Source organism: Balearica regulorum, chromosome 3 (genome assembly GCF_011004875.1).
Source record: "Balearica regulorum gibbericeps isolate bBalReg1 chromosome 3, bBalReg1.pri, whole genome shotgun sequence".
Taxonomy (NCBI): Eukaryota; Metazoa; Chordata; class Aves; order Gruiformes; family Gruidae; genus Balearica; species Balearica regulorum.
The window spans coordinates 80859896-80886577 of NC_046186.1; the positions used below are offsets into that span (position 1 = coordinate 80859896).

The 26682-nt window shown below is 43.6% G+C and overlaps 1 protein-coding gene across 1 annotated transcript in view; it reads left to right on the forward strand.

Moving 5' to 3' along the window:
* PGBD5 (piggyBac transposable element derived 5) overlaps window positions 1–26682 on the forward strand; it is a 72017-nt gene that overhangs the window by 34498 nt on the left and 10837 nt on the right. Inside the window, exons 3-5 of the mRNA XM_075748666.1 lie at window positions 2613–2747; window positions 15303–15483; window positions 22298–22495. Of these exons, the coding sequence (XP_075604781.1) occupies window positions 2613–2747; window positions 15303–15483; window positions 22298–22495 (514 nt within the window). The remainder of the gene's footprint in view (window positions 1–2612; window positions 2748–15302; window positions 15484–22297; window positions 22496–26682) is intronic.

Consider the following 26682-nt stretch of genomic DNA (forward strand, 5'->3'; position numbering starts at 1 on the left):
TTTGGCAAAGATGGATTTGAGATTACAGGAGGAGCAAGGAGACTGAGAATAGAGGAGGGTGAACAAACTAAAAGGAGTGACCACTGCCAGTGGCAACAAACTTTGGAAAAAAAAAACCGTGTAAGTCCAAGAAACAACAAATTGCCCCCTTTGAAATTGAGATGGGAATCAGCTGTTCCAGCAGCAGGCACAGCCCATAGGGTGCCTTGCTTGCAAAGTCCTTTACAGCTGTTGAAGCAGTGGTTGCACATGGAGGGGTGACAACGCTTGTCTCGCCACCCTCTCTGGAGGAAGCAAGAAGAGCAAGCTCCAGGGTTTTCATTTCAGTTTCCCTGCCTGTCCACATTCCCTCTTTACAGCAACAGCAAATCTTGCCCTACCTTGTTTCCATTTTCATTCCCTCTTCCCAGCAGTTAAGTAGGCACTTTGGTGGAGCGTTGGAGGTCTTATGGGGAAATGGAATGACTTAAATATTAGGGATAGGGGAAAGGAGGGGAAGCTCTGGGTCCTAAGGGAAGGCAGGGCTGAGTGTGGGCAGGGAGAAGAGAAGGATGGGGAGAGGTTTTCAAAATTCAGATTTGCTTTCTAAATTTAAGGCTGATAGGCCTTCTCTAAGGCAGAAGGGCTGCAAAGGGTAAGCAGGATGCAGGAGAGCTGGTGCTGTGGTGCAGAGGAGGAAGCTGAGCTAATGCCAGAGGGTAAAAAAATTTCCTCAAGTGATGCTATACAGTCTTTTCTTTCTCCTGCTCCCCATCCTACAGTGAGGGAGATTGTGACAGTTGAAGCACACCACTCAGTGGGATCTGGCAGATAAGAGAGCCTTTCCAGAAGCTGAGGAATCCTTAACGGTGTACCCATCCCCATCCCAAGGGATGTAGTCCTCCCCTCTGCATGGAAGAGGCAGAAAGGCAAGAAAAGAATGAGGGCATGGTTAGTATTTGCAAAATGCTGTCAGAATTCCCTGAGGTGGAAGTGTGAAATTCCCCAGCTGGTGATCGGAAAGGAAGAGCAGTGTTTCATGTGGACCTCGAGAGAGGAAGAGGATTTGGCTCCAGTGGGGAAATGAGGCAGCTGCAGCTTTAAGAATAAATAGCTTTGTGTGCAGCTCTCCTTGCTTGCATCTGCATTTTGGTGTATAATTTGAACATTTCACAAGAGTGCTTTCAGATGGTCCTGTGAATGTTTTATGAGCCGTTAAGAAGTGGAGTGCTTATAAATGAAAGTGTGCAGCCGCCCCTGCGTGGGGAGGGCACGGGTGCCTATTTTGGGCTGACAGGGTGGTGTTCAACAAACATCTTGTATTCAGGAGGCCAGCAGCTGTTCATCACTGGTGCTTAACTGCTTACCCACCACATCTCTTTTGCGAGCATTGCTCCTAGGTTTAATGCAGCTTTGTTCACATTTCCACCACAGGCTGTGTGCAGTTGTGCACAAAGTAGCGCACATGCAGATGTGGAAAGGGTCGGTCTCAGGGTAAGAGCCTCTGCATTGTGGATACCTGTATCTCAGCCTGTCTTCTGGGATGATGGTCACTGGAAAAGACGATCGTAACCCATCTTTTTTACACGTGGCTTTAAAAGGGTATGAATTTTGGCCTGCTGGGACTGCTTTCCCCTCGTGTACTAGGAGGGGAGCCTGCAGTGACTTGCTGTGATTTAGATGTAGGTGTCTGAATTTGGTCAGCATTCATCAGCTGAGGCCTTTCAACAGTTTCCAAGCAATTATGCTCTCACAAGTGACTTGCTAGACAACTCACCATGCAGTCAGGGATGTGTATGTTATGTACAGCTACCTGTGAGCTGCAAGGAGGTAGTAGTGCTTTTCCATAGATAGGTTCCATAGTGTAAAACCTAATTAATGGAGAGAAGTATATCAAAACAGCTATAAGAAACAGGGAACCACTCATATCCACTGGCTGCAAAATGCAGAAATTTCTTCACTTCCACAGATTTTCATTACTTGCTCCAGTCTGCCTTGTCTTTTTCTATTCCTGCCTCTGGTCCTTTATGTTTTGTCTCCTTTTGTCAAATTTTTCATCTCCTAAGGCAAGAGAGACTTCCCTGAAGCTGCTGCCACCAGGAAGAAAATGTTTTCTATCTCTTTATCACCTCCCTAAGTGGCAGCAGCAAAGATCTTTTTCTTTCTTAACTTCTCTCCCCCTTTGCTGTGTGTTTTCCTTTGCTGTAACCAGGGAGTGTACCTTACAACATATTGTAGGGGACAATTAGGTTTAAGACATCTGCCAAACAAGATGAAGCTGATGATGAAGCTTGGAGAAGAATGCTGCTAACAATCCCCACCCCCCCCACCCCTCGTCTCATTTTGGAGGGGTGTTGAACCGTAGCTGATAGTGAGAAGTGAGAGCCATGCCTGGCAATGTTAGCAAACCACGTGTAGAGCAGCCGTCCACGATGGAGCATGCCCAGCCAGGCTTTGGGTTTTGTTGGATGGTAGTATTGAACAAAAGTGGGTTTGCCTCTTTGTATGAGGTGGTGCGCGCAAGCACAGTGCAGGGATTGTATTTCCTTGGAAAAATTTAAAGTACAATTTTTTCAGCAATCATGTACTCTTCTGTTTCTCCCCCTCGTCCCCTCTTTTCTTGCCAACTGCAGGTACTACATGAGCCCCTGATTGACGAGGATCCTGTTTTCATTGCCACATGCACAGAGAGGGAGCTGCGTAAGAGAAAAAAGAGGAAATTCAGTCTCTGGGTTCGGCAGTGCTCATCTACTGGTTTCATCTGCCAGGTGGGTTTTACCTCTTCTGATATCTTGATTCAGTTTCAGCAGTCTCTTAAATGTGTTGCAGGACCAAAGGTAACAGTCGCTTCTCTTCATTGCCTTGCCGGGGGTTAAAATCTGAATGCAGCAGGCCTCTGACTCCCGCAGATAGTAGATGCAACGGATGGTGCCGACAAGCTCCTGATGCTCTTGTTTGCTTTATGATTTAACTGCGGGTGTCTGTGTCTAATACTGTCCATCTGGCTGCCAGTCCTGAGCTAATTCAATTGAAATGGAATTTAAAGTTCTGCCTGTTTGTACATCCTAAGTTTATCTACCTGTCTAGGTACTGTGACTTCTGTCATTTTTAATGACTCAGCTTCTCCAAGTATAATGCTGCATCTGTGATAGCCAGTGGTGTCCAATAGACTAAATCAATATAGTATCAAGATGTCCATTTTTCTGTGAGAAACATATTATCAGGGTTTCCTATTACATCTCTTTTCACACCTCTACTTCTCTACCAAAGAAATAAAATCTGATGTGACTTCAAGGTGGGATATGAGCTTGAGTGGGAGATCTATTAAAGGGTTTGGTTTTAGTGTTGAAAAACATTGGGGACAACTTTTCAAATTCTCAGATTCCCCAATTGTGAGAGCTCTTGAAAACTCCGGCCATTTATTTTGATACTTAGAGGCGAGGTGGCAGATATTTTCTGACATTTCTTTTTCCTAAGAGCTTCTGTGAAAATGTGGTGTCCTGCATGTTCCAGAGCAGCAGTTCCGAGGCGCAGGTAGGACGTGCACGCTGCTTGCTCAGGCTGAATGCACGTCAAAGCTGCAGGGCCTGTGGATTTGCTGCAGTTGAACATTTGTTCACAGTAAAATTTGATCCATGAATCACTGCGACTGAGTAGCTATGCAAGAAAAGAGGCTTGCTGGGAACAGGGGTTTGCATTTTTAGCAATGCTCTTCACTCTAAGAAGAAAGTTAGGAACATGCATCTTCCATCCAGGTTTTAAAGTAGTTGTTTGGTCCGATACAAAATAGATTCACCTTGTGAAGCATCCTTGGAAGCTTCTGCTCTTGAGGCTTTTAGAAAGTCATTTGCTACACAGAGGCAGTGTCCTTAATCTCCAAGGTGAACTTCACCAGTCCCACACGCAGCTTATTACTGAAGCGTGATGGGTACAGTGAGCACAAAGTTTGCTGATCTCTCTTGCCATGCTTCCCCCAGCTAACTGCCACCAGACTAATAAGGCTTCTGATATGTCAGAGGTTTCAGATTCTGAGCTGTAATTATGTTGCACCTCCCATTCTGTCCATTGAGAGAATAAATTAATGGAATGTCAAATTAAACAGAATAGATGCTCAGCACCATCCTAATCCTCCTGCTCCCTTAATGAATTAGATACTCATGCTTCACTTGCATCCGGATGACGTCCAGGATCATCTTACCAGCTGCCTTCTATTTTCATTCCATGACTTGGCTGTAATTATCATCATGCTAAAATGATTGGTTGAGAGGAACCTTAGGGAAGAGTGAAAAGGAATATACAGGAACATGACTGTTTATGCTAAAATGGAAAAACCTAGTCTGGGGAGGATGGGGTTCTTCAACTATGGTATGCTTGAAATGCTGTGTTTCACACTTACAAGGGATCTTGCAGAATCCAAAGCACAGGTGGTTGTTTGGTTTATTTACTGTAATAAAACAGAGTAGGTTTTTTTTCTGTGATTTAATTGATCTAAGCAAGAAGAAAATCCAATGTTTTCCCCCTTTATATGCACACCTTCCCCTCCATCTCTTGTGAAGCTGCCATCATGAAGGAAAAGACTTGTTGCCTGATAGTTAAGGACTGATTGGTCTATCACCTGTCTGCTGTCAGAAAAACCTTACAGCCCCCACTTGGAAATAAGTAGAAATTCTGTAATACTGTCTGGATGAATTCCCTCCCTCGTTTCCACATGATGACATTGAGGTCATTTTATTCAGGATAAAATATGACTGTAAACACTTAATAAATCAGGCTAATTAAGTTTCAAAAGTCTGAATAATATTTATCTATAAAAAGGTGAGGCAGCCCAGGCAGAAAAGGGAAGAGTGCTACATATGACTGACTCTGAGGAATGGAAGGAACCTCGTGAGGTTTGTGATGCTCCTGGCCAAAAAAACCTCGAAACCTGAATGATGAGCCTGATGTTAAAAAAATCTCAATTTGAGGACATCCCAGTTTTCCCAGTGATCTGCTTCTCCTACGAAGAAATTAGTTGGTTTGTTTTCCTGATGTAAAATTGGTATCAGTGTTTTGAAGCCACATGCTGAGCTACTCTGTGAACAACTCCTGGTTGGCAGCTCACAGGCCTGTTGTTGATGTCAGGAGTTTTAGCTGCTTGACTTGCCAAATTCCTCTGTCCACTTGTTCTCATGAACATAACTCTGAATCACTCTTTTGGGTGTGCAAGTAAATATTTCTGTTTGATGGCTCATCGTTTGATTTATTAAGCAAACAGTGTTTGGTTAAAAATCCAGCCTGATAAGCCATTTGTGGAATGGAAGTGGCATAAAACACAAATATTGTTTGTGGATATAAGAAGGTGCATAGGCTTATATGCATAATATAAATAATGTCTATATATTAGACTACTTCTGTCTTCTGTAATACAGATCACCTGACTCCACCCTGATAGTTAAGTCTCTGTTTTAAGATGGATGCACAATTTCAGATCGTACCTCTGCTTCAAAATTTCTCAAGCAAAGCATCTCGTTGCAGTGAATAGTTTTGTTGCTGAGTATCTTTTCACGGTCAGCTGGCCAAGTGGGAACATGCAGGAAGGACACGTCATTCAAACCAAGTAAATCTACGCCTAGAGCAGCTGAGAACATAAACAAAACCTTTCAGAGGGTTAGAAGGACTCTAGGAGAGCTGACTTTGGCAAAGTAGGCAGAAAAACTGCCCTGATACTGTTGCCTTTTTCACCCATCCTTGATGCTGGACATCAAGGTGGTGGCAGCAGCTGCTGCTGCAGGAGAGGCTTTGGGCCTTCTCGTTTCTTTCTTTCTAATTCAATGAGAACAGCAAACTCAGCTTGCAGGGCCTCAGGTGTCTCTCTCCGCTCCATCTTCTCTTTGCTTTCCTCATTTCCCTCCAATATATTTCCCTATGTGTGTGTTACCACTAAGACAATTTTCAAACCAATATTTTAATGTCTTGATTGCAGTTTAAATGATCACAGTAGCTTAGAAGTATTTCTTTCTTAGAGTATTTGCTGAGTAAGTAATCCTATTTAAATCAGAACTCTAGTTGTGTCAGTTTTTATTTCTCTCTCTTTCTCTCAAAAAGTCTGGAGCACTTGCTTGTAAAAGATGTTCATAAATATGATTGGTAGGACTGTTTTTCATTTTAGATGTGGCAATAGAGCTCATAAAAAAACCTGCTGAGAGTTCCCAAATATCTGTTCGGGGCTAGTTATTTTGTCCTGGTAGGACACATCGTGCTCTCTCTTTCCTTTTCTTGTGTGGCACAAGAAAGTTTTCTTGTCATTTTGCAGAAGGAGAAGGAAGCACAGGACTCCAGAGGGAGTCGGGTAGGATGAGGTATTCCCATAGTGCCTCGTCCTGGACCACAGGCCCACGGCACAAACATAACCCTAAAGACAGTCCCTGACCCACAGAGTCATCAATCAACAAAATGGAAGGCAGTATGTAGATCGTAGAGAGCACTGCAAAGGGACTGTCAGGCAATATTAATCACTATGATAGGTGGTAATGGAATTAGCTCATCAAACTAATTATTGCTGTAAAAAGCTGGGATATTGTGGTGAAGAAGAGATGACTTTATGGATGTGTGTATATCCTTTCCTATCCTTGGGATGAAATTTGTCTTCTGAGGCTATTCTGGACATTCTTCCCTTCCCACACCCCCTCTCTGCCCCAAACCATATAGGCTCTGCACTTTTATTCACTGGCAGAAAGTTCTTGCAATAATGAATTTCATTTTCACTAATATGTCTGTGAAACATGATGCTCACTTTTATGAAGTCCTTCGGATCCTTGTGCTAGGACTGAATCTGAGTTTCCACCTTCCGCTGCTTATTGTGAAGAAGTGGTAAGTCAGAACAGATTAAGGAAAAAGACTGTGTCTCTGCAGCTTGAGTCTTCCCAGGTTACTGAACAATCACCGACTTGCACTATAGCGATATTTAACGAGTGCAACCTGGATCAGGGTGGCCCCTGCACGAGAGGGTAGGAAATGGCTCTCTCCCTGAAGAGCAGCAGTCTCAGTGAAGGGAGATGTCTGAGGTTGCTCCACAGATCAGTGGCAGAGCTCTTAGTTGCAGCAAAAACACCCAAATGATGTTTACATCGTGCTTTTACAGTGAAAGCTATAGTTCGTTCTTGATTTCAGTCAGCTCAAATATTTTATAACCCTGTTGGTTTTACAGAGTCAGAGCTTACTTCCAGAATTTAGGGAAACTGAGATGGTGCCCCAAAGAATTCATAATTTCACAACACATCACGTAAGTGCATTCAGTCACTGGGAAAGAGGGGTAAAGAAGCCTGGAGTGAATTAGGTTTTCAAGGTCAGAGTTGCAGGAGAGTTAGCCATCTGTGTGTTTAATAAAGCTGCTCAGAAATGTTGGTGTTTCAGCCTGTTTAAGTTCTGTTTAGAGATTAGTCTGAGCCCTTGGGTTTCTTTAAACAGTGCCCGGATGATTTCTCTGTTGCTGGAACAGTTGCATCTGGAATGCACAGATGTAACGGCTGCTTTGAGGAGGTTCTCAAGGTCAGGCTTTGGCTGGGAGGGGATCCCAGGAAATGTGATCGCCTTCATTTGTCAGTCACTGATGACTGGAAAATCCTATCTGCTTTCTTGTTCTGGCTCCCACCAAGCTCTGGCTTTTTAATGCATGTGGTTCTGTATTGTCAGCATCTGAGAATCTCAGATCTCAATTAAAAGTCAATTATCTTCTTGCTCACGGGTATTAAGTGGGAAGGTAGTTTTGCAGAAGTGTGATGGGCCAGCCCCATTCATTTCTGTGGGACTTACAATCTTACTGTGTTTCTAGATGAATAGGAAAAGCAAACAGCTAAATGCGACCTAATGCGAAGGTCTCTCCCAGAGTTTACATACAGTCCTACTGTCAATTTTCAGGTGGGAATGAAGGCTACTAGTTCCTGTCTGTGATGCTTGGAGTTTCTGATGATAAAACTACCTGCGTAGTTGTCTCCTTTCTGCAGCTATTCTCCCTCAGTGCAGCTCTGCCTGAGGAAGGAGGCTAAAAGCACCAGAGCCTCCTCTCTTCCTCACGTAATAGTCTTGCCATAGGAATGCCCCTCACGGATCCCGTCCCTTTCTGCTGGGTGCTATAGGCAGAACAAAAAGGCAATCCTTGCCCTAGCAAGTTTAGTGTCTAAATGCAAGATGGAGGGATAAGCTTCCCACAGTGAGTCACTTTAGTTTGGGCGCGTTGTGGCTGGCAAACTCTGCAAGCGGGATGCATACGGCAGGGTTTACTGGCTAATGCACACAGCAGAGAGCTGGGACCGACACACTGGCAGGGACCAGGACGCTGCCTGCTCCTGGTGAGCCTGCACAGGCCAGGCGGTCATCAGCCTTGTTGCTCCCTGGGTCCTTGATGTTACTGAATTGTCATCTTCCGTATTTTTTCTTAAGATTTTATAGCTTTTAGTGTCAGTATTTTCCCACTTAAGCACCTAAATGTTGTCTCCTTGACAGTTACAGAACTTCTGATAGTTTTTACTTTTATCTTGCATTACTTGTATCTTCTCACTTACATATCCTCACGTATACACCTTCCCATAGCTCAACAGTAATTTTCTCAGAAAAACTGAGCCATGGCTGTGTGGCACCAGAGCGAGACCTCAGTCACGGACCTGAGCTGGGCTGCCAGTTGCCCAGAGGGAGCCTGACGAAGCAGGGCTAAGAAGGTAACAGCACCAATGCATAGATTAGCAATTGCATTGTGGGGGTTGCGTCCTTTCTAAGACAGGTATTAGTACAGCCTGGGGGATACAGGGATTGAGAGTAGTCCTATGGAGAAGGGCTTGGGGGTACTGGTGGATGAAAAGCTGGACATGACCCAGCAATGTGCACTTGCAGCCCAGAAAGTCAAGCATGTCCTGGGCTGCATCAAAAGAGGTGTGGCCAGCAGGTCGAGGGAGGTGATTCTCCCCCTCTACTCCGCTCTTGTGAGACCCCACTTGGAGTACTGCGTCCAGCTCTGGAGCACTTGGCTCAGGAAGGACATGGACCTGTTGGAGCAAGTCCAGAGGAGGGCCACAAAAACAATCTGAGGGATGGAACACCTCTCCTGTGAGGACAGGCTGAGAGAGTTGAGGTTGTTCGGCTTGGAGAAAAGGAGACTCTGGGAAGACCTTATAGCAGCCTTCCAGTGCTTAAAGGGGTCTTACAAGAAAGACGGGGACAAACTTTTTAGTAGGGTGTGTAGCAATAGAACAAGGGGTAATGGTTTTAAACTAAAAGAGGGTAGATTTAGACTAGATAGGAAGAAATTTTTTATCATGGGGGTGGTGGAACACTAGAACAGGTTGTCCAGAGAAGTGGTAGATGACCCATCCCTGGAAATACTCAAAGTCAGGCTGGATGAGGCTCTGAGCAACCTGATGTAGTTGAAGGTGTCCTGCTCATTGTAGGGGGGTTGGACTAGATGACCTTTAGAGGTCCCTTCCAACCCAAACCATTCTATGATTCTATTCTATGAAAGGTATTGAAGAGCAAAAGGAAAGAGTTTTGCAGAGGTTAGCAGTGATTTCCAACAAGGCAGGAGAAGGGCAGTATGGAAGGAAGCAAACATGGCCTTGTTTGGTGTCAGTGGTTGGATGCCTGGCTTCACAGGGCAAATGCGGGCAGGAATCAGTACACTGGAAAGGTATAGGAAGAACTTGATGGGGGGGCTAAACAGCAAAGGCCTGTCTCCATTTTCCAGCCCCACTTCCATTTGATGCTGCAAAGAAGAGGGAAGTGTCAGAAGGCTGACATGGTTGAAGCAAGGGGTTAAGCAAGTGATCTCTGGGGCAAAGCACTGTGTGGATGTCAAGCTGCATTTAAGCAAGGCCAAAGGAAAGAAGGATGTAACTGAGAGGAGATCTGGGCAGTTCTTAGGTATTTGAAAGAATAGGAAATGCTTTATCATAGAGGTGTTACAGATAATGAATCTGCCTGACATAGATGTGACTGGCCTGGGAGAAGCTGCAGAGAGAAATCTGTGTTTGGTGATCTGCAGATTGTTGGTCCACCATACAGGTAAGATGTAGTGTTCTCACTACCTCACATAAAGAAATCACATGACAGAGGGATATCATGGGAAGGAAAACAAAGAGCTTTATTTTAAGCCATATTGGGCTTGCATTGTCAACTCAACTAGCATCTTTCTGCAAGTCTTATGAGGATCTTGTTAGAAAATTTGAAGAACATGTGCAGGCAAAACAGAGATTTGCCAGTCTTCAGCACAAAAATGTTAGCTGGATCTGTGTGTTAATGCAAAAATAGGAGGCAGAGGGAGAAGGGAGTGGGACCGCAGAAGGAATTTTGTAGGGAACTCCAAGCTAGCTGGGAACAGAATGGGAAAGCTGTGTGCCCCTTGCATGCATTTTCAAAGTAGCCTTTAGAGGAGTAAGAAGAGAATGAAGAGAGGCTCAAACAAATGAAAAGATCCAGTCTTGGTAAGAGCACCATCAGTGGTGCCAACAGCTGCTGAGGAAGAGCTAGACCTAAGAGCTGGCTGGGAAGAGGGCATTAAAGAAGAGGGGAATATGGGCTGCAGAAGGTTTGGGGTGGGACTGGGGGGGGAGGGTCTCCCAACAGCGATGGCAATGGCAAAAGTCAGAGATGAGGTTTAGAATGAGAGCGGAAGAGAGAGTGAGGCAGGACGTGGAGAGTAGTGCTAGGAATGAGCAGTTGAGTATTTGGCTGTGAAGTCTATAGAAAAATGAAGTTATTTTTTGATAACTATTTAGGATCCGAAAAGTATGACAGTACCATTCTTTGTTTTCTTGCTTTTGTAACTATGTCATCTAAAAACTTGGCTTCTGTTTTGTGTTTTTTTAGTGTCTGCCCTTTGTGAGATATTTTGCACAATGTAGCCTTCAAAATCTTCCTCTTGTTTATTAATACCCCCACCCTTTTTTTTTTCTTCCAAATGTCATCTATTTCATTTGAGAATTGTACCCTGGGGTGCTTCAATTATGTATGAATGTGGAGTGTTTGGGATTTGCTATTCACAAGTGCTTTCAATTTGCCATCTGAGCTTTGAATATGAGCAGAATCACCAATATTTTCGTTTCTAGGGCATTCTTAAATGTGCAGTCAAGATGCAGCTTTTGTTCCGAAGCGCTCGGTTTTTTAACCAATTTCTAGCAAGACCTTACGAGCCTTCCACATGAATTTTCCATAGAGTAAATTGCTAGTACAGAGCAAGGAAATTCCTGTTGGCTCGTAGCACAGATGTCTACTCTGTGATCTTCCTGCCTCTGGTAGCACACTCTCTAGCAGTCTGTCTCTGTAGCTGAACATATTTGGTTTGAGTTTCTGAATAACAGGTGATTGACTTGCCTCTCATCTGTCAACACGTGAAATCTCCTACTCAGAAATGTGATGTCTTTTCTGATTGCCTCTGTGTAGGCGAACGGTCTTTCCAAACCAGTATGCGCTGTTTTTCTTGTTTTGGAAGAGCTCAGCACAGTCTTCACCCATACCCTGTCGCTCGGGCATTCAGGTATATTGATCGATACCTACTTTTGCATTTGTGGTGGGAGGAGGCAGAAGCAGTTGTAGGTGGAAGGAAAGATGAGACAGAGACTGTGAAGTTCTTGTCTTACTGTCAGGCTTTTAAAGGGAAGAGACTGTTAGGATGCTGCATGGAGACTGAAGGCAGAAAAGAGGAGGGTCGGAGGGATGAGTTAAACGGTGTGAGAAGAGAGAGCTGGTATTGTGCGCACGGGATTAAAACATGTCAGATTGAAAGTATCTGGTGCAGTAGGGCTGCAGCAGATAGCAAGATGGCAGAATTGAACATGTAGCTGTTCTGATAAGAAACAAATAATTGAGGGATGGCTAGAGAAAGCTCCATTTCTGTCCCAGAACTGCAGGATAAAGAGCTTCAGCCTGTAGTTGCCTCCTAAAACAGATGATGTCACATCTATAGAAGTTATCCCATTTGGTGCTGTAGATCAAATGGAAAAAGATACACAGTAAAAGTGCTCTCTGCAGATATTCAAGAGTCTTTGACTGTCACCTGCAGAAGCAGGGGATGTTGCTGCCAACGTCTCCATCTGTTGTCCAGCAGCAGTTGTCAAGCCTGTACTTCTGATGACGTTTTGCTGTTGGACCACATGGAAAGGGCACAAAGCTCTAACGCTGTCACAGGCCAAACCAGAAGCTCTGGTGAATGGTTTAACAAACATTTTTGGGGAGCAGCTTCTGACCATGCCTGTGAAATTCTTGCAGCCAATTTCTGGCAATTCTTAGCTTTTTCTGCAGACTGCTAACTGTTAAATGCCACTGTTAATGCATTGCAGAATGGGGAGGAACGCTGTAGGCTTCAGTAAGCAGGATCTTAATTATTTGAGTGAGGTGGAATGAAATAAGCTGGGTGAGAGGACAAGGAGAGGGAAAATAAAGGCCATATGGGATCCTAGGCACTTGCAAGGATATCTGAAGCTATGCCTTTGCCAGTTGTCTGTACTCAGCCGCTGTTGCACAGCAGCCTTTATGTCTTCCAACATTACGCTGCTGTCACCCATCTTCCCAATAGAGCTGAGCATGATAAAGCTTTGAATGATGCTTCTCCAAAACAAGAAAAATTGTGCCAAGAAAAAAGGCTGTGCTTAGGCAAGGAAATGCCCAAGGAGAAGAAAGGGGGATGTATTTAACATTGGAGGAGGAGGGAGGATTCAGCAGTGGATATGGATGTTTGAGTAAAGGGCACTGGGGAGATGAACAGAGTGTGTGGGGGTGGGGTGTGAGAATCACAAGGTGGCCATTACAAGGACCCTCAAGACAGAGGGGAGCACAGAGGGAGGGTGCCAGGTGCACAGGGAACTCTACTAACAAAACCTATGGAATATGTAGCATCCTAGTAGGAAAACAGTAGACAGTTGATGGTGGGCATGTACTTTAAAGTAGCTGCTTGCAGACCCAAACCAGCCCATGGTGAGGGACCAACTGGCTCACCAGCAAACTGTCTCATCCCTTGGGGGATACTCTATGGGGAAAATGAAGTGAGCATGGAGCAGGAGAGATTCTTGGTTGGCAGAGGTCTGCTGCAATAGGGAAGGTGTAGGATGCTTTCCTAGACTTAGAGATTCCTGCCTTGTTTTCAGCTCAACTGCTAATCCAAGGTCAAAACTAACCTGTCTGCATCTTTTGTCTCCAAATTGTAGATTTGAAGGGCTTGATGTGTGGTCTCTGTGCTGACATACTAGTAACCTAATCTTAATTTTGATGCCAATAATAATGAAATACCTTTGCTACAAATTTGGAACAATCTGCCCTTTGTATGCGTTCCACTGTTAAGCTGCTCTCTTGAGCCCTGATTAATAACCTAAATGACTTACTGTAATTAGATAATCCCCAGCCTTAGCACTGGGGAAAGCACAAATTTGACAGCTTTCAAAAGTGAGTGAAGCGTGGTCAGGGAGTCTACAAACATTCCTGCCTTTGTCCTCATCTGGAAACTGTTTATATCAAAAACAAGACTAATTTTTTTTAAAAAAGATAAATAATGTATATTTAAGACTTCCTTTTAATATGTGCCGTACTTCTTTTTGGAGTTAGCATGTATTCGTCCTTGCACCAGTTTTCTTCTTTGGCACATCAATTACTTCAAAATACAAATTATGTTTCCTTTCTCAGAGATTTCATATATAACACACTCCTCTGCGGTCTGTTCCACGATGCATGAATTGCTAAGGAATATTACATTAATATATCTAGAATACCAGTGCTGGGAGATACACCATCTAAAATAAGGAGAAGCTGTTTAATTGAATTTTGTTCCCCTCTAAGATCATTGAGATATAAACTACTGGCAGCACTACTGCAAACATGCAAGCATTTTTATTCTCTGAGCATCGTAATGAACTTTCCTTTATGAAGGAGTGTGTTGGTAAGAGAAACAGATACATCTGTAGGAAACCAATGCTGCATATTCTGGATGGTTGAGATCTCAAACAAGTTTAACAAAAGCTCGTTGTGGATACATCGCTCCAACAAACAAAGCAAAATTCCTTTTCCCTGCCCCTGAATACTGAGAAAGTTTCAGCTTTTTCTCTGTTGGGTAAAATTTTCTGGAATTCCTAAAAGATTTGAGTAGTTCGGAGCCAAAGTCACGAAGGCAGGCCTGGGCAAATTTTTCAGAAAATTTGTATTTTTATTCTTAAATCTTTGCAAGTTCCATGGTGTTACAGTATTTTTTGAGTGACTGAGCACAGTGTCTGCTGCTTCTCATTTCTCTTTCCAGCAGGTTATTTCTGCCGACTTTTAGAACAAGATGAAGGTCAGATGCCTAGTTGATTTTAATAGGTGTTCAACCTTGGTGAAAGTTATGCTTATAAAATACTGTCAGTGAAATAAAATCGAAGACTTGTGTACAAAGGAAGGGTTATGTGCTTTCTGCCTCTGCATGACAGTGCAGAAGACCCCCTCTTCTAGAGGGATCACTTGTGGGAATGAAGGCATAGCTTTACTTCAGTCCTCTTTCAGTTGGTGGGTATACTAGCTGGACTGTTTGGTTAATTATAATCACATTGCTAAAGGATAAATGTTCCTGCACTCTAACACTAATATTTATGTCCACCTACAGATGATGGTGACAACTCTCTTGAAATACGTTGTGATGTGGACTGCACTGTAGCAGGATATAGGCTAAAGCTACTGCAGCCTGCTACAAATGAGCCAGGCCTTTCCCTATTAACAGGCGCATATTGCGCAGTACCCTCCTTCCTGGTTCAATCTGTTTTGGTGGGTTGTCTCCAAATCATGATCTAAGTAAAGGAGCTAAGAATTAGCGCCTGTGCCTGAAGAGTTTGATGAGGATGTTCTGGCTGGTTGGGTATGTGTATTGGTCCTCTCATGTATGGGGGTGCACATGCACTTGTGTCGCAGTCTGATGGTTGCTGCCAACAGAAATAAATCTGAACATTAGTGTAGTCGAGCTAATGGACCATTTCCTTCTGGTCATCTTGTAGTGGCTTTTCTTGAAACTGAAGTTCTCATGCACTCCTTTTGCTGGCAGCATTAAAGCCTATGCAGATTCAGTACAACACGTGATCTCAGTTACGAGTTGAGTTTTTTCCTGCCAAGCAGTCTTCAGACTGCACAGGCAAAGGATGCTGTATTTATCGGTAGCTGTGCCAGCTAACCTGAGGTGGTTTTAAAGCAACAGCCCCTTGAAAGGAACTTTAGATATTATCAGTGTGTATTTGCTGCCTTGATTCTCAGCTTGTCTCCAGTTGAGTTGAGCAGGTATTTAGCAATTACATTTGCTCCCTCTGGATTCCTTATAACCTTCTGACTTTTCTCTCCATTTCTTGTTTAAGATTTATGTCCATCTCAAAGAAGGCAGTGGTGCTGATGGGCTGGATGCTTTGAAGAACAAACCACAGCTCCACAGTATGGTGGCCAAAAGCCTTTGTCAGAATGCCTCTGGGAAGAACTACATCATCTTCACTGGCCCAAGCATTACCAGCCTGAATCTCTTTGAAGAATTTGAGAAGCAAGGTGTGTATTGGGTGACTCACTGGGTTTTAATTATGACAGACCTAATGGCCCTCCTCCCACTGAATTAAAAAAAACTCCCAAAAGGCTTCACTGAGGTTTCAATTCTTTGTATGGATAAGTTGATCATCTCTAAGAGAAGATCTCATTCATTAAAAGGTACTATGCAGAGGACTTTCTAAGTTGCCCTTTACATCTTCCTCTATATATCTTTTTAAAGTTCAAAACAAGGATGTAAAAACATTTTTAATAACGATATTTAAAGCCCTTGCTTTTGTTCTTTGCCTTAGGAGACTAGACCTCACATTTCTGTCTGGCCTGGGGGACTTTTCAAGAGATTTCCTAGCTGCCTGTGATTTTTCTGTTCCGATTGTGAAAGACTAGGAATGGGATGAGTCCTTAAAGGTGTGCCTTAGAAGTCCTTGCTGGTTTAATATCTGTTAAAGATGTGACTTCTTTAGATGACATTTTATGCCATTGCAAAAACCCTAGCATAGTTCACTTTTTTGCTGGTATAAACATGCCTCGGTAGGACAGTTTTTAGTTCTGAAAGCATAATAAACTCTACATTGGCAAAAGCACGCTTGCCAACAGAATGTCCATCAATACGGCAGTGTGGCTCTCCCAGCCAGTTTCTTGCTAGTGCAGACAATAATCCCAGGACATCCTCTCTGTCAAACGCCCCCTCACCTTGGGTGTGGAAAAGCCACGTGTTACTTTGCTTTGCTTTGTAAATGCTCAGGACTTGTGACTGCCCTTAAGTTACAGGCTCCTGCACTCTTGACAGTCATTTATAAGTCATCTCAATGTAACTCTTGGCTTGTTCTTCAGTCAGCATGGCCTTTCAGAGTGGGTATGGTACATCCAATAGATCCTTCACGGCAATCAGACTGGAGGCTGCCGTTATGAATCATGTAGAAGGAGGCAGCTACAGGGCCATTTCCCTTTTCAACACACCACTGATGATAGGGTTTTGCTTTTGGCATGTTTTCCACTGCAGAAAATTAAACCCACCTGGGGCATTATATTAATGAAATGTGGCCCAAAGCAGGGGGGAAGACTGGGCATTGAGACAATATCTTGATTCTCATTTAAAATGAGAACACCAACGAGCTGCACCAGTGCTGTAGTTGAGCACTTCAGGTTGCGCTGGCGCTGAGGACTGTCTCCGTTGAGCTCCATGCAGGACCTAGCTCCTATATTATTTTAGGTAAGCTGGAAGCTCACAGAGTACAGTGGAATACTGCCATATTCTCACAAAAGAGTCATGGTTTCCCAAATGCTGCAAACAGCCAAATGGGAAAGAAGTCAAGCATATTTTTAGTGCACTGGAGTTTTTCCTCTGAGCAGAGCCTGTTCTTTAGTAAATGACTGTTTTCACGGCTGATTATAAGCATTGCGTTTTAAGACTACCAAAGCAATGATGCATAACGTGGGCTCAGAAAAATGTAGAGGATAACCCACGTACTCCTAGTACCTGAGATGTGTCAGACTGACAGACAAAAACTTGACTGCTGAGTTGCACCCTTTATGCTCAGCTAGGGAAGGATAAAGACAATATGGCATGACCTAGTCGATCCATAACCCTGGTGAAAAAGATGCATGGCTACTAAACCAGCTGAGTGTTTATTACTTACAGATAATTCGCATTGTTCAGAGGTGAATTATTCATAGGCTTTACACTGAACAGATCATTCAAATTAACAGTTTCTAGCAGGTAGCAAATTCAGTAATGTCTTTTCAAAGCGTGTAATTTTGACTGATCAAATATGCTAATGCTATACTGAGATTTCAGTTTGGTTCATGATTTGTTGTATAGCTTCATGAGACATTCTATGATATTTGGCAGCTGCTTCCAAAATTAAATTTCAGATCTGGTACACACTATCACCTTCCTAGGGGGAAGCTATGGGGTGGGTGGGGGGCAGACACTAAGACAGCAGATTTATTTGCTTTGCAACATAGTGTGGCACTCCTATGTAAAGAAGATCATGGGGAGAATGTGAAAGTGTTTCTATTTAATAAGGCCATGGGATTGTCTGCATTTGTCAAGAGTTACTAGGGGCTAGCTCAGAGGTTTTGCAGGGGCATGTTGAACTGGAAGGACTGAGGCACTGGGAGAGGTGAGCTGCTAGATATGTCAAGCAGTGAAGTCAGTAAGAACCCTGGAGGAGATGGTGTTTACTGACTCTACTGCAAAGCAGCTAATGTATTGCCAGCACCTGCTGGGATCCCGCTGCATTGGCAGTACGTTTGGGGAGAGGCAGGCAGCGAAGCCTGGACTCAGCAGAGATCTCTCTCCTAATGTATCATACAGTCACCCTCAGCAATGACCTTAATGGGTTTTTTTTGGTATGTGGCTTAGCCAACTAAATCTGAACAGGACCACACCAGGACCAAGAAGTGTCATTAGAGCCTGTTGAAGAGCATCTATGCTCGGGTGCTCATGATAGTTCAAGACACATTCTTAAACTGATGAATTTACTTTTCTTGTTCAAGAAAATTTAATTTCTGGGCTACAGCAGGATCAGTGGTAGAAAGATTCCATTGAGAAATGAAAACAAAAAGAAATCGGTATTGATCTTAATTGCTTTATCTCATTTGGGGTTTTTTTTTGTGACTATCAACAGAGAAATAGGGGGAGATTTAAATAAGCTAATGCTTAGAAACCATAAACTTTTTGGGAACCTAAACTGACATTTAAAGGAACTCAAGGGGATTCTGGAAAATCTAGAAAGAGGCACCCACTAAAAATGTATCAGTTCCTCTCAAAATTCTTGATGAAAAAGACCTGGGGTCTTGGTAGCCAGCAAGTTGAACACGAGTCAGCAGCATGCCCTGGCAGCAAAGATGGTCAGTGCTATCCTGGGCTGTGTTAACAGGAGTGGAGCTTGTAGATCGAGGGAGGTGATTATTGCCTCCTACTCAGCATAGTTTTGGACAACATGCCCCCCAGTACAGGAAAGGCATTGATAAACTGGAGTAAGTTCAGCAGAAGGCCACCAACCTGACTGGGGGCTGTTATGGGGAGGGGACTGCGCTTGTTCAGCCTGAGAAGAGAAGGCTTCAGGGAGACCCAACAGCAGCCTTACGCTACCCTAAGGAGGTTGTTGAGAGAATGGAGCTGGCTTTTCACAGTGGTGCATTGTGGAAGGATGAAAAACAAGAAACACAAGCTGAAATAAAAGGAGTTCAGACTAGATGTAAGGTTTTTCCTGAGGGCAGTGGAGCAGGATGCCCAGACAGGTTGTGCAGTTTCTGTCCTTGGAGGTTTTCGAGATCAGACAAGATAAAGCCCTGAGCAGCGCTGTCTGACCTCAGAACTGACCCTGCTCTGAGCAGGGGATGGGACTAGAGACCTCCCAAGTTGCCTTCCAACCTGAATTGTCTTTTAATCCACAGGATCCTGTTATCCTATGAAGACTTCTGTGGAACATTAACTATCGTTTGCTTTTCCTAACCCTAACCCACACATGCATTACTGCAGAAAACACAGTGTTCTTTATTGAAAGCCTGCTATGTAGCACCTTCACTGTACTGCAGTAGAGAATATATGCCTAGTAATATAAAGGGATGTCGGTCAACCTAATCCTAAGATCTATGAAGATACCAAGAGCTGAGAAAACTCCAGAAAATAAGACAGGGCACGTTGATCTTACTCAAAATCAAAAACCTGAATAAACCTCTTTTTTATTTTTTAGGGGACATACAAAGCATTTCTTTCTCTGGCCTCTGAACAGGACTGGAAACCTGCACTGATATGCCCCAAATTCTTTGTTCTGTGAGCAGAGGGCTGTCACTGTTATTTGCTGTGACTTTCACTCATAATGTACATCTCTTCCCCCACCCTGGCCCTAAGCGTTAGTTGTCCATTACAGAGGACAGCACCTCCTAAAGCCCTGTGTCCCATGCTTCCCTTAAACACACGATCCCCAAAAGTCCCTTTTGTGTTTTCTGAACCAGCAGGAACAGCCAGCTCTGTCCTGCAGAGTGGCTGGGGTTGGCAAAGCTGCAGGAGTTGCCAGCCTGAGCGACCATGGCACCCCCACAAGCTCTGCAGGTTCCTGCAACTCCAGCACATGGACTAAAGCAAGCTCTCGTCTCCTTCCCACAGCAGGCTCCCCAGTTGCCCGAGCTCTGACTTGACCCAGCGTTGCATACGAGATAAATGATTGCAGAATGTGTATTTTTGCCTGAACTAGCTCAAGCCTGGCTATCTTTGCAAATGGTACTAATGATGATGCGGTGAAACAGGCTTCAGCACAAGCTCTCCGGGTCTGGACACCCTGGGAATGACTCTTGGGTGACTACATCACATTTCCTCATCTTTGCTCAGCTAGCTTAGGTGTATGCATTTGTATTGCAGTTACAGTTTAAGAAGACCAGAGGACAACCTGTCTCCACTGAGTCCTGTGTATGTGACAAACACCTGTAGTGATTCTGATTTAATTACACACAAAAACTTCATTGAACCAGATGGGCGTAATTTTTATTGCTCCTATTGCTATGGTAACTGGATGGTTTTAAAAAACTCTACAGATTAAGGGTGTAATCCATGGTGAGAGACGCTAGTAAATCTGCCAAAGTGCTGCACTTTTCTAGGGTATACAGCAGGAAGGTTACACAGTGTGTTCCTGAGGGAGGAAGTGGTTCCCATTATTCTGTATGAGGAGGGAAACATCTGCTGGAAGCTTTCTGCAGGCTTATTGCCTGAGCTAAAGGGAAGGCTACAATTAATTATTATGAGATCTCAGAGATGGCTGTTGCTATTTTGAAGCTCTAGCACAATAATGTAGTTATCAGCTTGGTTTTATACGATTGCAGTCTCCTGGAGAGAGTATCACCCTTCAGTGAGTCATAACCTTTAGGCAGCTAAGGAAAATCTTCTCAGGCTTGCTTGTTATCAGAGCAGGAAGATCTTAATTTTGGCTAGAAGAAAGCGTTGTAAAAGTTTGATATGTTAATGCCAAAGTTTGCAGGCATGTGACCTACGTTGTTTGTGTACCTCTTACCAAGAAAAGAAATTAAAAGGGAAAAAAAAAGCCTTCCGCTGCAGGTGCAGTTCCTCCTATATTGATTGTAAATCTGTTGCCATGAGGTTTTTCCCGTTGTCTTTTGTGGAAGGAACTTACAGATTTCCAGGGACTGATTCATTCATTAGAAATAACTGATGGGAGTGCAGATTTTCTCCTTCAGAATGAAGTTGCCCCATTGCTGTGTTGGTTGACCATCTTCTGGCATAAGTGTCTTAAATTTCTGATGGAAGATCCTTAGCTCCTTGTAGACCTTCCCACAGCAACTGGACCAATACATGAGTATTAGCAATTATTATATTAGTATTCCTGTAGTATGTGTGAGATGTTGAGAGGATGCTCAGCATGCCAGGCACTATATGAGCCAAGGCCAAAGGCTGCACCTGCACTTCAGGAGCTTAGGTCATTCCAGAAAGACGGAGGCAGAAGAGCCACATAAATGGAAACCCAAGAACAGAGGTAACACGCTCAGGGGAAGCCAGACACTGTAGTCTGACTTAGCTTTTCCCCTGTGAGGATATCCAGTTATCCAACGTGCAAAATTCAGCACAATGAAAAATTTGATCAAGCAGACTTAGCTGACAGATGAGCTTTAAACTACCTCAAGCCTCTGCTGCCATACGAAAGATGTGCACAGATGTCACCTGCTTCCATGCCTATCTTTTTTTTTCCCACTCAGGTGGGTTAACACAAAACCTAAGGGAACAGAGGAAATTTCCATCCAAGATTTCCTTGAGTTCAATTAATTTGATCAAGAAGATCTGCTTCTCTTGGATTAACAGATACAGGCCATTATTATTTCACAACCTAATGACAAATTCAAGCATTGTCATTATTAATGTTGTTTCCAAGTCTTGTTTGTGCTCACCTGGCTGCATTGAGATGTGTTTTGTGGTGTTAGATTTTATTCATTGCCTCTTTCACATATGAAAAGGCCAAGAAGACAAGCAGAAATTGTGGCCTGTGGAGCCTCTGATGTCTGTGCAGAACAAGATCAGTGCTCGCTCAACTAGGGCACTGTTTGGTCTATCTCCTTTCCCTAAAATCTGTTTTCATTGAACTTTTATTTCCATCTTCATCCTGGTGGCACATGCATTTTGTAAAAGCCAGTGGTTTCAGTGGTTCTTAATTGCTTAAGCAGCATTTGCTTAACAAACCGGACAATGCAGGTGCAAGTAGTGAGCTGAAAATCAAGAAATGGGCAGCACAGTGAAGCAGCAGATTAAACCAGAGTTTGTCAGCTCTGTATATTATGATTAAAAGCATCATGGGAGTCATGTAGGAGAATTTATTTCAGTTAACATCTAAGATGCTATAGCTTTCCCTACCTCCCTGCTTCCTCCACGATTTATTCTCTTAGTTAAACATCAAAGACTCTCTTGGATCATAAATTCTGATTTGTTCCATAATGCATATCACCATTGGGGTTTTTTTCAGTCCCATTTTAAACGTGTTGTGAAGGCTATTGCACAGATTATAGATGTTATCGTTGGGAAGATACCCTGAATTCTTCTTGTCATTTCATCATGACTCTGCAGGACATATCAATCCATTTCATCAAGAGAGCAGGCTTTCTGCACTTGTCTCAGTTTCTAGAGACATTCATGTAGGACACAAATCTTTGGTATTATAGGGGGCGGCTGGCTGGCTAACCTGTCTGTTGGACTAGAAAGTTGCAGGACAAGCTCTTTCTCTAGGCAGGTCATTCAGACTTGCTCCGTTGCTCTTGCTTTCTGGGTCCGTGCAATGGCTTGCTCATAGCGAATGTTTTTGTTCACGCGCAGAGATTTACTGCTGTGGGTTGCTGAGCGCCAGGAAGAGTGACTGCACAGGCCTACCTCCATCCATGCTGAACAACCCTGAAACTCCCCAGTCCAGAGGACAGTACAGAATAAGAATGAAGGGAAACATGTCCTTGATCTGCTGGTACAATAAAGGGCACTTCCGTTTTCTGACCAACGCCTATTCACCGGTTCAACAAGGTAAGCAATATTCCTACTGTGCATCTCGAAAGTGCGCATGCTTTATGTGACAAGGCAAAATGAGTCACTGAGTTTGATAATAAGTCTGAACAAAGAGCTTGATCATAATATCCTAGATGAACAGTAGCAGTAGTGATTACTTCCCTTTTGTGTCTTCCTACAGCTATTCTTTTTTCCTATACAAAGGTTAAAAGCCTACTGCTAACGCAGCCTCCTTTGCCTGAGCTGGTGGAGGCAGTATCCTTTTAGGTGTAAAGATTATATCTTTGCTGATGGTCAGAGAAGGGAAGATGGTTGTTGTATACCACTATACTAGCCCCATTTGCAAAGCATCTTGTAGGATTGCTGCTACAGGAAAATTAATAAACATCATGATCTACTTAGAACTCTGAGCAGATCCTACAATTAATTTATCTTATCCAGTAAAAACCTAGTCACAAACAAATGTCTTTTTGCCAGAAGTAAATATGATTAAGGCTTCCTGTTGTATGTTAAATTGATTTTAGCAGTTGATGAAAAGAAACCAAAACAAATAACTTGGATAGCTCAAATGATTGCAAAGAGCTTCTTGATACCGAAATCTTTTCCTTTTTGACAGCATACAGATGGTTTTAAGAAGGTTTGGAAACTTCTGTAAGATGCAATATGATTAGCTGACTCTTTGAAATTCATCTTTCAGTGAAAATATTGTTTCAGTTTTATTTAAACATTTCTAGAAAAATACTTTGTAAACGTCAATGTTAACTGCACCATTAGAAGAGGGAGCAAAAGCAGACTCTGCACTGGCGGCATCCTTTTACAAGCAGCACATGGAGGTGTGAGCTGTTGTGCTTGTGATTGACTTTGGGTCTCTTTTGGTATAGAAGGGATTGCAGATTGCGTGTGTGAGGTAGTTTAACAGCCGCTGATTAGGACCTGAGTGTGTGATGGGCAAGACCAGCCCAACACCTTGCTCACCAAATGCTAGCTGGGACAGTCGACATAGTTCATGGTGAATCAGAGCAGAAAACAGAGACTGGCTTTTTAAAGAGTGGTGCTGGGGGAAAGAGAGTCTCTAGTGGAGAGCTGGGAACAGATGGAGACTCAGTAGGAAGGCAGGAGACCAGATTGCCTGCCTCTAATTTGGCATCTCTGAAGTCAGTGCAGCAAAGCTAGCTTAAACCAACTTGAAGCTGGACCACCAAAGTCTCCTCTAAGGCAAGTAAATATAGAGGAGGAAGAGGAGGAATCTATGCTCCTTGGGGCAAGCCTGTAGCACAGACCTGCTGAGCACGTGTGTTAGACGGGAGGGGAGGTAGGGCCAAAGGGGGATAGAGCCCACGCAGGGTAGTTGGACGGAGACTGGCACCAGTGGGATTGCCTGACAATGCATGGTGTGTGTTTGCACTTGGTTGAGCATAAATGTTGAGGGGGGTGGAGGAGGCCATGAAGAGAAAACCTTAAAAAAAAGAAGGCAAGACATGGTCAAAACAAAACTTAGGATGAGAAAAGAGATGGATGTAGCTAATAATGAGCTATTTATTGCAACTTAAAGGAAAGTCAAGAAAGTAAATCTTGCCTGTACTCAGAGTGCAAATCCCACCCAAGCCAGAGGCACCAGGAGGGCAGTACACTTGTCAGAGCTGATCTATGAATACTATTCTTAGATACAGCAGGTTATTTATTATGGATGTTTTGAACCAACGTGTCATAATACATCATCTCAGATGCTAAAGGATGAGTCTTATTCCTTTAGTCTTGCAAAAATGTCCTGCTTACTCTGCTAGCAAGTATGAAGTTTCTGCCTAGAACAAAATTCAGTGGGGTTTTTCATTTCCCTTAAGCTTTAACTTGATTTTAATTTTTCCTTGTGCCTGTATTACCATAGAACTGAGAAGCCGAAAGAGATTGGGACCCCTAGAGAGTAAAAAGTTACCCTTATTCTAAAGCAGGTGATGTATGTGCTGGCCCAAGCCTCCCCAACTATGGGACAAGGCTGCATTTTTGTTTTTCCACTCTAGATCTGGTGCCCACTTTCCCATCTCCATTACTACACTCTAGAAATAACTACAATCTTTTCCATTTTTCATGTCAAGCAGGACAGACCAGGCAGCAACCTCACTTGCTGCGCAGCAGGATGACCAGAATGACATCTTTAGCAAAAACTTGTTGAACCCAGGATCTTTTTAAGAAGTGTCTTCTTTCTAAGAGCTTTCACAGCTGCTCTTCACCAACCAGCTCTACTTAAAAGCTAAACAGACAATAGCTAAGGATAGAAAACAAAGCTTGGGCACCACATATGCAAGGGCTAAAGAGCTGCAAATGGCATGTTGGCATCTCACAAGTGACTTGTGAGAACATGGGGGATTTTGTGGAGGCATTGCAATTGTATGAATCAGTTGTGTAAGTCCTTGTGTGGTTCTTAGCCCAGGAGAAGCTGGAGCGAGGAATGTCTGGTAACTAGTTTCCTGAAAATATCAGCTTGTGAGATTGGCCCAGAACTGGAAAGTCTGGGGAAAGAAGCATAATGTTAAAAAGTGTGTTTCAGGATACGAAGCTTAGGGTTTTAACTGTAAATTTCCACATGTCCTTTGTGAGACTGCATTCAGGGGGTTGTGTCCAAGGATGGTGAGAGCGGGGATGGGGCCGGAGGACTCTGATGGGAAGACCTTGAGCATTAGACCTTGTACCATGCTGACTGTCTGCAATTCTGATAAAGAACTGTAACAAATCTAATTCCTGATAAAAAGCCATATAGCACTTGGAATGTGCAGTGTCCCCTCTGTTACATTATGTTATGCAATTTCAGTGTTTGCCAAGGTGGGTGCAAGTGCTGGTATTGCTGAGCCTCCATTTTTAAAAAGCATGATTCTAGCTCTTAGAATCACAGATTGGCTCAGAATAAATGTTTTGAGGAAGCAAACATTTGCACACCTTTGTCTTTCTGCTGCTTTCATTTGGGGTGGTATTTCCCAAGCTTTGATGAGCATACAGCTTAAAAACTTAAAAAAACCCTGAACAACCAAAAAAAACCCAAAAGCTGCTGCCTGTCCACAATGGCAGCATGGAGGCTGGCAGCCAGCACCCCTTCCAGCACGCAGGCAAAGGCAAGCCGGGGCTGCGGCACAGACGGTGTGTTCCCTGGAGTGCTGCCAGGGCCGGGAACGCAGCGATGCTGGGGGAGCACCAGGAGGGGAAATAGCTCATCGGATGTGCCGGTGAGTCAGCTGGCTTGGGACCGCTTGCCACAGAGACCTGCAGCTAGGAACGACCCAGCTCTGGCAGTTGTCTTCCCGGGAGAGGTGGCCTATGGCTATGAAACAAACCTAGAAAGGCTGTAAAAATAATGCTATTTATACTCTCAAAACAGAGGAATGTTATGTGGAATATAATAGAAAGTGAGAGGGAGTATATGGTACCCACATAGTTGCCACGGCAATGTATTTTTTTAGGGATTGTGACTACAAAGCAAATTGCAAAGGAAATATAAATCCTTCAAAGGAAGACAGGGGGAAGAAAGAGAAGAGAGGAGAGCAAGAGGAGAAAGAAGGGGATTTTTTTTTGTAAAATGCTGGCACCAGGAATGTAGTTACCCTTTCCTGACTTGCCCAGGTGGGATGGCAAGTGATTTTTGTGGCACTGATGCAGCAGGCTGGTGGTATATCAGCCCTTTTTGCCTCATGCTGGGCAGATGTTTGTAGGACTTATTAAAATGATCAAAAAACCACTATAATAAGTATGTGAATGTAATGAAGGATTTATTTGTTTGATTGGGGTTTTTCCCCTCCCCTTGGGCTACCCTGATACCCAGCTTGGGGAGACAGAGGTGAAAGGAGAGTATATTGAACAATTTAGAGGTGATATAATTTTGGACTCTTGAAAAATCGGACTTTAAAGACCCCAAATAAATTGCAGCATGGCTCAGCTGTAACATGACATTTAGTATGTGTCATAAGTCGTGCTTCAAAATAGAGCCTGCCTGCTAGGACAGCACAGGGGGCTTGACAGAGATAATGGATGGAATGAGACTTCCAGCTGAAGGAATGAAGTGGTGAAGTCTGTAATCAAAACGTGAGGAGCATTTTAGGGATGATTGTAAAAGAGTTGGCAGAAGGAAGGCAATGAGAGTTGGAAGGCTTGAGAAATGAGAAAGCCCAGAATTGTACCTGTACTGAAACAATGCTGATAAAGGATGCAACCAAGCCTGT